Raw genomic sequence first — 12,251 nt, 5'->3', positions numbered from 1 at the left:
AAGACGTAAGAAATCTGTAAACAATGGTGTTGTGATGAATGACTGTGCTGTTGATTATCATTTGTCACTCGTTTCCATTGTTGCATTTTTATGACTCACAATGATGAGAATTTGTAACTTTTAGTTGCATGTGTCTGCTTTTATAAATATATATATATAATAAAACTGTACAATATTCATATGTGGATGTCCTGTACAGGTCTCACTGATAAAATGAAGTTTGCTTAAAAGGCGATGTTGTTTCTGGAAAATGTCCCATTTTCCGTGAACACAGAGGAGCCGAATCTGAGGGACAAGAGTACCTCACCTTCCACCCCAGAGTGCATTGCACAGGGACCATTAACGCTTTGTTCCCCGCCACTGACCGAAACACTAGATGTGACCAGCAAACAAATGCTAGTCAGACGGCGGTAAGCATCATGCACCAAGAGCCCAAAAGCGGAGCTCACCACGGGTACCATGGAAACGGGTGCAGGCCGATTAAAAACAATGTCGTAGCAAATAACATAATGGGCCATAATCAACACACCAGGAAGCCAGTAGTTCTGCTGAAAGTGCTCATCACCATAACAACGGCAGCTGGTACTCTCCAATGCGACTGAACATTTGCTTCGTCTAATCTGTGCTTTTATGACACACACACAGAGATAGAGAGAGACCCCTTCAACAGCTGACCCGAGGGTCATTCCATTGTGACAGCATGATGTTCACTACAAAGAGTGACACTGTGTAAGTCTGCAATCATAAACATTATGAAGGGAAAGAAAGCATCAAAAACATATCAGCTACTCTCACCACTGAAGACAAAATTAGTGTTGCATGTTTTGTGAGGTGCAGAAGTCATTCCCTTAGCTGTGAGGTTCAAAGAAGCATGGTCTTCGACGATCTTTGTGCTTTGAAGTTTTGAAATACCGCCCCCCCCCCCCCCCCCCCACTTCTCATGATCACACATTGCTAAATGAAATGATGATGATAAAGACCTTCGCTATTGAATCTTTTGGTGGACCTGTAGGCAATTTTTTTTTCTCAAAGACATTTTAACAGTAACTAAAATTCATGTTTAATTTTCAAAGAAATCTTTGCAAACAACAATGGCTTTCCAGGTGAAAGGTGTCAAAACAGATGGGTTATTTTGAAGGCCTTACTACCCAGGGCATGCATAAGCAATGCTGCTAGATCTGTTAAAGGTCTTTATTTGAATAACTGATCATTACAGTGACAGTTCCACATTTTTAACTTAAAGTTTAACTGTGATATAATTGATTCTTCCATAATTCTAACTGCCGTACTTTAAGTTAGACCATTTTATAGCATGCCTTTATGTCTAGGAAAACTCAAGAGCAAGCGCCATTTTCATTTCAACGCATTGTGCCGATGACTCGAGCTTTGTACGAACATTCATTTTCAGTCCATGTATGCGCAGCTAAAAATTAATTGAGGTCTCTGCATCATTCAAGTCTTGGATTATTCGCTTTTTAATTCTGTACAAGAAGGTAAAGAGACATTAAAGCTAAATCTTGTAACACATTATGCTGTGCTAGTAAGGAATTTTCATAACAGCATGAAGACTATAGTGGTATTCTGTGGCTGAAAAAGGGGCAACTAGCTTTGAGTTGACAGTTGATTGTAAAGCTCAAATTTCTCGCAGCTATATCAGACAACACAAGTGCTGGACTCACACAAGAACATTTGCTCCCTGATTCTTGTGTCTGTATCTAACGTCCAAAACTCAGCAAGATGGAACAGAGTTGAAGTGTGAAATCCTTACGTGTCCTCATATGACATGCTATTGTCTTCAAAACTCAAAGACCTCAACCATAACTCATTCTACCTTGACAATTTTGCTCAGATTCTTCTGTTGAAAAAAAAAGTAAGAACAAAGATTTTCTCCCTTTTTTTATAGCAAATAACAGTTTGTTTCTCATGGCTGAGCACAATCTTAGTGTTCAGTCAGTGAGTTTGGAATACAGAAATGAACGTTCAGAGGATGACACAAAGCATAGCTCAGATGCTACGCACTATCATTTCCTCACAACTATACGGATAAAAAAAAAAATAGAGAAAATACACAGACAAATGAATCAAGTGACCTTTGAAAAGTTGAAATTGTGTGTGCAAGTGTTACCTGATGACATTTCAAATACTTTGTCAGGATAAAAAAAAAAAAGAATAAATAAATAACCGAACAACTTGGAGAGGGTGATGGGGAGATGAGCAAAATGAATTGCCAGCATGTGTGTGTGTGTGTGTGTGTGTGTGTGGGGAGGGGATGGGGGGGTGGGTGGGTGTGTGGAACGTACTGCGACTAAGAAAAAGGGCAGGAAGAAAGATATATGAAACAGACACACTGATAAAAATGGAAAACCGTAAATACTGTATCAATAACCATACATTATTATAATTATTTAATTGCTCTCTTTTCTTGAATTTGACATTGCAAATCTTAAGGACTTACATAATGAACAGCTTTAAAAACTGCATAGGAAGCTGTATCTATTTTTTTTTTCTTGAATCAAAAAATCAGTTATAGAGAAGGCACAGAGGACATCTAGAGTGACTACACCTCCATCTATGTGTCACAGCATTGATCAAACTGTCACAGGCCTGACAGAGATGGCCATGTCACAGCCATACAGCGATTACTATCTTTAGACGGCATCAAAGAAAAAAAAAAGAGAAAAGAAAAAGACAACAACAGCAAGTCAGATATCAACATAAGAAGAGCAGCACCAGGCTTACTGCACAAACTGCTTTGCAAGTGGATCAGTTTTGTAAGGGAAACGTTTTTGGATGAACGAAACAAATGCCAATGGACAACTTTTGCCTCATTCAACATCACTGACTCATTTGATTATTAACTCTTGGTGAGGATAGAGAACCAGACACTGTATTGTAAAATAGCACAGTGGAAGCCATTTTCCATCACACCCAGTCTAATCACAGACACCCAAATGTTTTGCGTGCGGGATGCCCTGGCCAGTCACTTAAGCCGGAACCCCCCCCCCCCCTGCTCTAATGTACTTATCTCTCAAGGCTCAATGGTGCAGCCCAAGCTCTTTCAGACACAAAGCAAAGATGACGAGCTGCAGCTGCTCGTAATGGAGGAAGAGGATTCTGCGGTGACAGCCCTCTGCGTGGCCGGCGCAGATAAACAACCTAAAAACGCCGGGCCCCGACTGCGCAGACGCAGTCGCAAGAGTTGTAGTTCAACGGATTATGCTGGATTAATAAAATACAAATATTTTAGGACGGAGAATATTTATAGTTGTGCACATGTTTGGAGGAAGAGAGATTTATAGGATGAAGAATCAGTGTGTTTTGGGAGACACTAGGGGGAGTGTTTTAACCAAGGAATGAGGTATCTCTGTGTGGGCATTCTTTTTCACCACTGTCCTGCATTTCAATGTGACTGCAGCAGTAATTATTGGTAATGGCAGTGATTATAAAAATGACAGAGAAAATGCAATTTTGCCCCAATTTGCAAAGCTAATGTTCCCTAATTATCTCCCAAACCGAGGGCTTTTGAAGATAAAACTAAACCACGGCAGTGAAAACCATCTCTCATTTTGCTGCAGGGATCAATATCCACTCAGGCAAACCTCAAACACACACTTACATGAATGTACACATGCACACAAACACAAATATGTTATATCTCATATAATTTTCGTGCACATTCTAAAAAGCCTTTTTTTGGGGGAGATGAGACTTTTGGGGAGTCTCATCTCATTTTTTGATCAGAACCAGTAAGGTACAATTTATAACACTATTAATTTTCCTTGTTTCAATGTTATACTTTCGAACTTCATGACTGTAAAGAGTGATTGGTCACAATTCGCAGAACAAGGTTCCAAGAAGCGGATCCAACTTAGTCTAAATTCCAGACGTCTAAGCTCCACCGTCTTTATTTTAAGCACAGAGCATTAAGCATTAAGAACAGAGAAAAGTGTATGGCAAGCGATAAAACATTTGATAGAGGGAAAGAAAAATGCCTCGATGCAAATGAAGGGCATTACAATCTAATAGGACATCCTTGTCTGTGCTTTGATAGATGTGCATAATTGACTTTCCTGTAAAAATCAGCGGCACAGGGAGGCAACGCGCGGTGTGGCTCCGTCTCGCCGCCGTGAAGCAAATTTAAGGCGGAGAGAAGCTCCGGAGGAATGGGCAGGTTTCACGTTCCTACACCCACCTCCACCCTGCCGCCGGTGACTGGTAATGACAGAGTAATGGGTATGTGTGTGTATGTGTGTGTGCGTGTGTGTGTGTGTGTGTGTGTGTAGTTTGGGGGGGGGGGGGGGGGGGGGGGGGGGGTGCTGGTTGGAGGGGGAGGTGGGCTGTGAGAAGAGGTAGGGAATGCAACAGGGCAGAAACACAGAGGCAGCAGGAAGAACAGATAAAGTGGTAGCAATAAAAATTATATGACTACATACATCATCCTGACAGCGTTTAATTTTATCGGGAAGGGTAGGGCCTTTCTGCCTGCATTGAAATGGATGTTACCAAAGGCCCGTTGGCGTGACCAGACGTGAGGGAGAGTGAGCAGAAGAGGCACCTAGCTGTTACTATTTTTGCGCTCGTGTACAGTTGCTCCAGAAAAAGCGTTTGTGATTTGTTTAAATGCATGTTAGATGTTTGCGGGTGGGTGCGTGTTGGCTTAATGGCATTAGAAATGACTGTGTCGGTAATCTAAGTTACGGAGTATTTGCTAAACTATGCTAAACTAAAGTCTGATTAAGTTACAAGGTCAAAGGAAAGGGACATCTCAGCCCTTAGAGTGTGCGGTCAAGAACTTAAACCGAACACACAAGATCTGGTCACGGCTATGATCAATAATAGGTCACAATACAATTTAGCTGTTTTCTTCACCTAATTTAAGGTGAAAAAAAACTTTGGTCATCTCACAGCAGTTTGTTTGGGATTCACTACTGCTGAAACCATTTCTTTTGAGGGAAGTCATAGAATCTGTGTACATGTGTTCCCTACTGTTCTCCTTTTTGATTACAGAGAAAACAAAGCACCATTGAAGTTTAACGCGGTGAAGCGTTTCCCAACGCCAGCAAACATAAAGGATCGTTCATTTTGTGGAAGATTGTTTATTTTTGGGCCACACAAAAGCCCGCTGCAAAACTAATTTATTTTTTGACATATCTCTCACTGACCATCCTCAGGGTTGAAAAAAAAAAAGATAATTAATCCAACATTCTACTTAATGGAGTCCATTTTCAGCATGGCAGCAACCACACACAAGAAAATATCTTTACAGTATTTCCTCGGACAATCAGATTCATATCATTAATATAAACGTTTGCTCTCAGAGGGCACACATCATACGGTTCCACAGCTCTAAAAGAACCACTCGACTCTCCTCCAGGAATACAGATAGAGAGGTAACTCTTTTTGTTTGCTTTTCCCTTTTAAAGATAATATTAACAAGTACAAGCCATTATAAACACATTTTGAGTATTCCTAGGCCACAAAAAAACCCAAAAACAAAAAACAACCAAACAAAACAAAAACTTCTGTGACTAAATTTGTGCAACAATCTGCATATGCTAAGTTTGAACCCACTTTTGTGTTTTGAAGAACACCATAACCATGTTCCAAATGTGAGTGGACAATATTATGGGATTTGCAATGTAAAACATCTTCTCTTAGATCTAAGGGGGAAAAAAAAGGGCCATAACTCTAATTTTGAGCAATTAGACTGTAAAACAGGCTGTACAGGCAGTCTGTCCCAGCTGCTACATTTGAGGTGATACTTTGGAAGTGAGGCTGGGGGGGGGGGGGTATCACCACGGTAACAGAGCTCCTGATGCGTTCCGGCACAATGGCCATGTCAACCTGTGTCCCTCAGGGATCTTGTCAAAGACAATCTCTCTCAGACTCTGACACTTCTGACACCAGCTGACCAGATTAAAAAGATTATACGCTGTCTCTGTGGCCTTTCTCTGAAGGTCAGCTCTGTTTAGTGTTACTGCCCAGAGTGAGCAAACATGGCAGCCACTACACAGGGAGAAAAAGAACGACCAGCTTGACATTAGGACAGACAATGAACTGACCTGAATGTCACTGGAGTTTTTATGGAGTCGCTGCTTTTGTATATAGCAGGTGATTACAACAGGTTACAATCAGTTTGCCATCATGATGTAGTTTGCCCTTGGCTGGGACTTAACATGGTACAGATAAGCAAATGGGGCTATTTATTCCTTTCAGAAGTGTTCTCAACTCAGTCCTCAAGTACCCCCTACCCTGCGCGTACTGGTACCAGCCCTGCAGTGAAACATCTGATTCAGCTGATCAGCATATCATCAAGTGTTGGTTAAGATGGATCAGATGTGCTGGGGGAGGGTTGAAACAGACAGGTGCAGGTAAGGGGGTCCTTGAGAACTAGGATGAGCTGTACAACGTCCCACCATCTGATGTGCTCTTTGCTGACAGCAGTTTTCAAAAGAGAACCTCTCGCTAACGCGCTTACAGTTTTAAACAACGAGAACAACAGCATAAATAAATCCTGAGAATATAAGGTTTTGTAACGTTTCAAAGTCATTTAAAAGTCAACGTTTCATCAAACGTTCATATATCAAGAGTCGCCCTCATATTCTGATTCACTCTTCCATCTTTTGTTTTTTTGGGTTTCCTCTTCTGATGACTCATGGTAGCCCCCTTTGGATTCGCATAGTGGGTCTTTTGGGGTCTGCGCAGATGGAAAAGACTGGCCCGGACCAAGCACTTGTCTGACAGTCATGTTCACCCGTGATGTGAGGAGGTACTTGGAGCATATTTCCCAATCCTGTTGTGACACCTCCAGAGACAGGCCATCAGGCTGTGACTCCTTCTGCAGCTGCTGTTCCAGGCAGGATGGTAGTGTTGTGGAAGGCACAATACAAGGCACAGCATGGTAGAGTAGTCGACTGAAACCTGACATCACCATGATGTCACCGCTGCGCATGAACATGGGCGTGGCCGGCTCCTCTCTTTTAGTCCCTCCCAGCAGGAACACAGCTGTCTGTCCAAAACTGACAGATGCGACAGATGAAAGACCATATGAGAAAAGGCATGTATGACTGCACTAAAAATAGACATCCATTATGAATTGGGATTAATTTGTGTTTATAGCAATAAGTAGTGGCATGTGAATCAGATTTTATTCAATGTGGAAAAAAAAAAACAGCTAATAAATACACGTTACAGTGTGTAACCACACAGCTGCTCTCACCTGAAAGACAGAAGAGGTTGACTATGGTCCAGTTCTGATTCGTCAACGTGGATTCCAAGTGACGAATCAGAACGGTAGAAATTCAGTATCCCCGCCTCTGCGTTAAAACCAGGGAAGCCACAGGCTGCAGCAACTTTGTCTGATAAGGAGTGGAGATCCATTGGGAAGGGGGTGTAGTGGTCTGCTGAGTAGGTCTACAGATTAAAAAAAAAAAATACACCACTTAAAACCCTTTAGCTGATAGCTTTATTTGAAATATTGAATAGGAGCATGAACTGTGACCAGCTAGCAGGGATGATTTAAATCTCTGATCTTAAAATATACAAGAAACCAAAAGAATGAAATGAGCCCGCCAAATTTGCCATAACTACAGTATGCAAATACCAATTTCTCTTATACACATCGCTAAACGGAGAGGGGAAAAAGTCTGAAGATTTACATAATCCAAAAAAAAAAAAAAAGATTTTCCATTTTCTAGCTATTGCTCTTTGGTTTTCTCAGACGGTCCCTGTGTCAGCGATGAGGCATGAAAGCGTAATCTGCAGATAATCATGTGAGCCCCTGTCTTTCCAAACAGCCGTATTAGCCGCTGAAGTCTGTGATCTTAATGGAGCCAGCACCTCTGTCAACCAGGCAAGAGGGGGAAAAAACAAGAAAGAACCACTGCTTAAAATTCACAGATTGTTGTCAGACATTTGGCAACGTCAAGCCGAGATCAGAGTTAATGAATCCAATGTGCAACTCCTGACTGATTTAATAGGACAGAAGACTAAACACTTTTATGTAATTAGCATATAAACGAGACAGGCAGGCGTCATGCCTGTACAATTAGAGACGAAATGTCTTGAAAGGAGCAAACAAAGCTAATAAGATCTAGGGACCGAAGTGAACTCGTTCACAGGCCACCTGGCACACGGTGTCCATCTTACACGGTGTCAATCTTACAGCATGACTCGTCAGTACATCACAGACTTTTGACAAAATAACGATCGGCATCGCAAAATCTGTGAGATCCAATCTGTGACTCAAACTAGACCTTATTTACATGTGCTTAAATCATCTGAATTAAAACATATTTGCTAGAGCATCGACAGAACTAAATTACTGGTCTCTGAAAATTATATATAAAAAAGATCCATCCCATTGTCTCGACTGGTCAATTTATGCTGCTCAGTTCTGATGTTATTGAGCATTCTTTATTAATTTTTGTTTACTCTAAAGAAAGTGCTTTAAATGTCATTTTGTTTATCTTTACCTAGCAACAAGTACTATGAGGGAATGTAAGTGGACTACTTTTATTTAATCTTTATTAAACCTACTAAAATGTTCTCCTAACTCATTGAAGCATTACTTTATTTTGTAAACACTTAAATGGACATGAAGACTTCTTTTATAATTACAATAATATACTCAAGGGTGTGTGTTATTGCAATAATTGTCACTTTACCAAAATGACGGCAATCAGCTCATACTTAATAACCACATTTCGTGCAAATAATTGCAATAATTCACACCCATGAATGTATTATTGCTTTACCGCAGAGCAATCAAATAAACGTGTTAAATGAAGTCTGGATAACACTACCTTGGAGTCCCAGTTGTAGTGGTAGCCCAGCGTTACCCAGCGAAGCTTCTCCAGTAGTGTCTTGGGTTCACGTTTTCCTGAGCCTTTTTTCCTAGGAGAATTCAGCACATCCTCTCAGATCAGGCAATGGCTCAGACACACAGAAACGTCAGGAGCTTTCTAATACGGTTTTTAAATGACATGGTGCAGCCGGTCAAATTTATTCACGAATGTGCTCTCTGAGCCAAAGTATGGAGGATAGCCATTCTTTGACTGCTTTAATTCTTCATAAATCACCAGTTAACCATATTAAAAACATTAATATTCTTACACAAGGCTTTTATTGAGACTTTAAATTACTAAAACACTGAGGTTACTTTTCATGCCAAGACGGGGGGGGGGGGGACTGCAGGAACAGACCAGTTATGATGATACGCTTAAAATTCAGCAAGTTTAGAGAAAGACAAGAATGATTAGTCACCGTATGATGTCAGCGCTTTTCTCCCATATGTTCTCTGTCTCTGCAGATGGCATGTGCATGTCCAGGTTGCACACATTGGGTTTCTGAGGGTAAACCTTCAGACACTGCTTTACCCAGTACTGCTGTGAGCCCGGTAAGAACGGATTGGAAATAAACAAGAATCCTGCAGGAACAATCAAAAAGATAAGAATGGCATTTTTGTTTACCCTTCTCTGATCCGTTCTCAGAATCGCAGTCATTTCTCTCCATGTGACATCACAAGACCCAGAATATTCAAATATAATCAGGATTTACGATCATCTAGTTTTAGGGGGAATAATTAGACATTTTTCAGAATTTAATATGAGATTAAAAGTGTTTCCCCATACAACATGGGCAGAGATGAGGAAAATAATTGAATTATTTCACCTGGGTATCCCTTAAGACCATAGGCTCTCCAGTCCTTAACAGGCTTTAGACCCACTCTGTAAACCTCTTCCTCACTAACTGACCCAGGATTCAACTGAGAGACAAAAACCTACAGAGGGATCAGACTATCAATTATTCTGACAACCACGAACAAACAGAAACCTTGAATAAACAGCATTCATAATCTCAGGAGACACTTTCTCTAATCCTCACTAGACATAATTTTGAAAGAGATGGTGAATCTGGTAATATCTATATTGATCACAAAGTCTTAATAACAAACACTGTTCCTATACAGCATAGATTCTTTCATAAAGACGGTGAGCTGATGGATGTGTTTCCCGTTTCCACTTCATATGACAATTAAATTTAACAACATTCCTCTCAACTCATTTACCGCCTTCAAACAGTTTGCAATAACACAGCACTAAGGGGCGATGTATTGTCAACTCGCGGCAACTCTTTATGATAATCCAGGAAGATGGTTATAGACGCTGACACAGTGTAGTTCAATAACTCTGCCGTCTCAGTTAACTATGTAACTCAACCCACCAGCAGTCCGTAGAAGGGGTTGGGCATGTTTAAGGCTGAACGAAAGATTAGGAATACCTCTTAACATTCGCCATAAAATGTTGAAAATCTCTATTGCTAACCTTCGTTTAGACAGCATCTCTCCTAATTGTCTTAAGAGCATACTTCTCTAGGATGCAGTTTCATTTTCACTACCACGAAAATGCACTGAGTTTGCTATCATTACCCAGATGTTATAAAAGGCTATATCGAATACGCATTCAGACTGTCGGTAACACAACACCGTTTTTGTAAAGACTCACCGCTTCGCTCTTCAAATTTTTTGAGAAATCAATAACCTCGCTGAAATCTGGAGGTGGATTTCTCCGTTTATAAAATTTGAATAATTTTCTAAATGCATCTTCCCCATGCTCAACTATGGAGGCTGCCATCTTTGTCGTCATGATCTGACCTTTCAGCTCAATACGTCAAGACCGAAATTAACAATCTCAATATTTTTATACAAATACTTAAATTTAACAAAACAAATATATATTTTGAATTAAATAAGTATTTATAATATTGTTTTTGAGATGGTTAACGTTTGCTTCAGTGCCATAGTTAATGTTATAAAATACAATTCCTGGTCATGTGATTTAGGTCAAAGGTAACGCTTGTCAAGGACAAAACATGGCAGCCTCCGGTAAAAAGGTGTTCGAGGTATTTGTTTCAAAAGTACCCTGGACCGTTGCTTCTAGTAAGTAGCACACTACGGGACATTTAATAAATTTGTGCGTGATCTGTTTCATGTGCGTATTATCATATACTTATAATCACAGATGCAAAACTGATTAAACGTGTGCGGCGGCATCCTGCCGTACCCCAGCCAAGCTTATACTTTAAGCGAATTATCTACTGTCGAGTTTGTTAGACAGATTATTCCAATCTCGAAAAGATGAAAAATGTGGTTATTGAAGTAAATGTGGTTAAAATGTCCTTTATCTTTTAATTTACAGAAGAGGTAAAGGAATATTTTGGACAGTTTGGACAAGTGAAGAAGTGTCTCCTGCCCTTTGTAAGTGTTCAACCTTTTACATCACCACGTTTCTCTCGGAAACATACCTGAAATTGTGTGAGCGATTCCATAATGTCACTCGTTAATTTTACAGGACAAAGAGACTGGTTTCCACAGGGGTTTTTGCTGGATTGGATATACCTCGGAGGAAGGGTTGCAAAATGCTCTGCAGAAGGATCCTCATATAATCGAGGGTTCCAAGGTGATTTCTCAAACTTCACGATAACAAAAATGAAGTTTCTGACATGTTTACAAAATAAGCTACTCCTTGTGATGGATTGTCAGATGTATTACTATTGCTCATTTTATATCTTCTTTGGCTGCAGCTTCAGGTCCAGAGAAACAGAAAGGCATTTGTTGGAAAAAGACTTACCAAAGAAACAGAAGAAAGCTGAAGGAGTGTGCTTGTTTGTACCTTACCACGAGAAGAAAACTGTTTTATAATTTGTTAGTCACGCCACAGTGTTATTTATTGTGGATGTCTATGTGAGACTGTTTTGTAACTTCATTTGTCTTATGTTCAAATGAGTATCCTCACAATGAATGCTTTCGAACCTGAAAATCTGTCAAACCAGATTAATAATGAGTTGGCATTGGTGTATGCATAAGAAACAAGGAATTTATATATATATATATACACTGTAAAACATTTACTTGTCACTTTATGTGAAAGTAAAGTATGTGAAAATAAAGAATTCCCCAACCTGTGTATTAAGCCAGTAATTTCCTGTTTGATTGTCCTCTTCAACAGATTTCAAACATAAACATACGTATAGTCTTTGTCCTGTCACCTTTTTCTAAAATGTGAGAGAGAACTTGCTAGAGGAGTTTGAAGAACCAAAATGGCATTAGAAGCCCTGACTTTAAGTCTGATTATGGGCAAGTGAGTAATAATGTAATTAGTCAATAGTAATACCATGCTAATTGTTAAAGTTATTATAACCTTCTCATAAAGTAATTACCAAGGAATGTGTCTTTAGTTAGAACCTCTTCA

At 40.0% G+C, this 12,251-nt stretch overlaps 2 protein-coding genes across 2 annotated transcripts; one reads left to right on the top strand and one right to left on the bottom strand.

The window, feature by feature from the left end:
• Positions 1 to 6,498: 6,498 nt before the first annotated feature.
• On the bottom strand, positions 6,499 to 10,646 carry alkbh1 (alkB homolog 1, histone H2A dioxygenase). Its single transcript, XM_030782170.1, has 6 exons — positions 10,506 to 10,646; positions 9,673 to 9,781; positions 9,265 to 9,427; positions 8,805 to 8,895; positions 7,220 to 7,413; positions 6,499 to 7,019 (listed from the first exon to the last, which is right to left on the bottom strand). The coding sequence occupies exons 1-6, from the start codon at positions 10,644 to 10,646 to the stop codon at positions 6,584 to 6,586; spliced, it is 1,134 nt and encodes a 377-aa protein (XP_030638030.1). The 3' UTR covers positions 6,499 to 6,583.
• Positions 10,647 to 10,851: 205 nt separating this feature from the next.
• Positions 10,852 to 11,877, top strand: slirp (SRA stem-loop interacting RNA binding protein). Its single transcript, XM_030782964.1, has 4 exons — positions 10,852 to 10,939; positions 11,199 to 11,257; positions 11,352 to 11,459; positions 11,584 to 11,877. The coding sequence occupies exons 1-4, from the start codon at positions 10,873 to 10,875 to the stop codon at positions 11,650 to 11,652; spliced, it is 303 nt and encodes a 100-aa protein (XP_030638824.1). The 5' UTR covers positions 10,852 to 10,872; the 3' UTR covers positions 11,653 to 11,877.
• The last annotated feature ends 374 nt before the right edge of the window (positions 11,878 to 12,251 follow it).

This window comes from Chanos chanos, chromosome 1 (genome assembly GCF_902362185.1).
Source record: "Chanos chanos chromosome 1, fChaCha1.1, whole genome shotgun sequence".
In the NCBI taxonomy this organism is placed as follows: domain Eukaryota; kingdom Metazoa; phylum Chordata; class Actinopteri; order Gonorynchiformes; family Chanidae; genus Chanos; species Chanos chanos.
The sequence above is the reverse complement of the archived record's forward strand: the minus strand, read 5'-3'. Positions and strand labels throughout refer to the sequence as shown.

Excerpts from the sequence above, each read along its gene's own strand:
- slirp (XM_030782964.1), top strand. The coding sequence starts at position 10,873 with ATGGCAGCCTCCGGTAAAAAGGTGTTCGAGGTATTTGTTTCAAAAGTA. Across the intron at positions 10,940-11,198 it reads ACCCTGGACCGTTGCTTCTA|AAGAGGTAAAGGAATATTTT; the intron begins GTAAGTAGCACA and ends TTTAATTTACAG. Across the intron at positions 11,258-11,351 it reads AGAAGTGTCTCCTGCCCTTT|GACAAAGAGACTGGTTTCCA; the intron begins GTAAGTGTTCAA and ends TTAATTTTACAG.
- alkbh1 (XM_030782170.1), bottom strand. The coding sequence starts at position 10,646 with ATGACGACAAAGATGGCAGCCTCCATAGTTGAGCATGGGGAAGATGCA. Across the intron at positions 9,428-9,672 it reads TGGTCTTAAGGGATACCCAG|GATTCTTGTTTATTTCCAAT; the intron begins GTGAAATAATTC and ends TTGTTCCTGCAG. Across the intron at positions 7,020-7,219 it reads CAACCTCTTCTGTCTTTCAG|TTTTGGACAGACAGCTGTGT; the intron begins GTGAGAGCAGCT and ends CGCATCTGTCAG.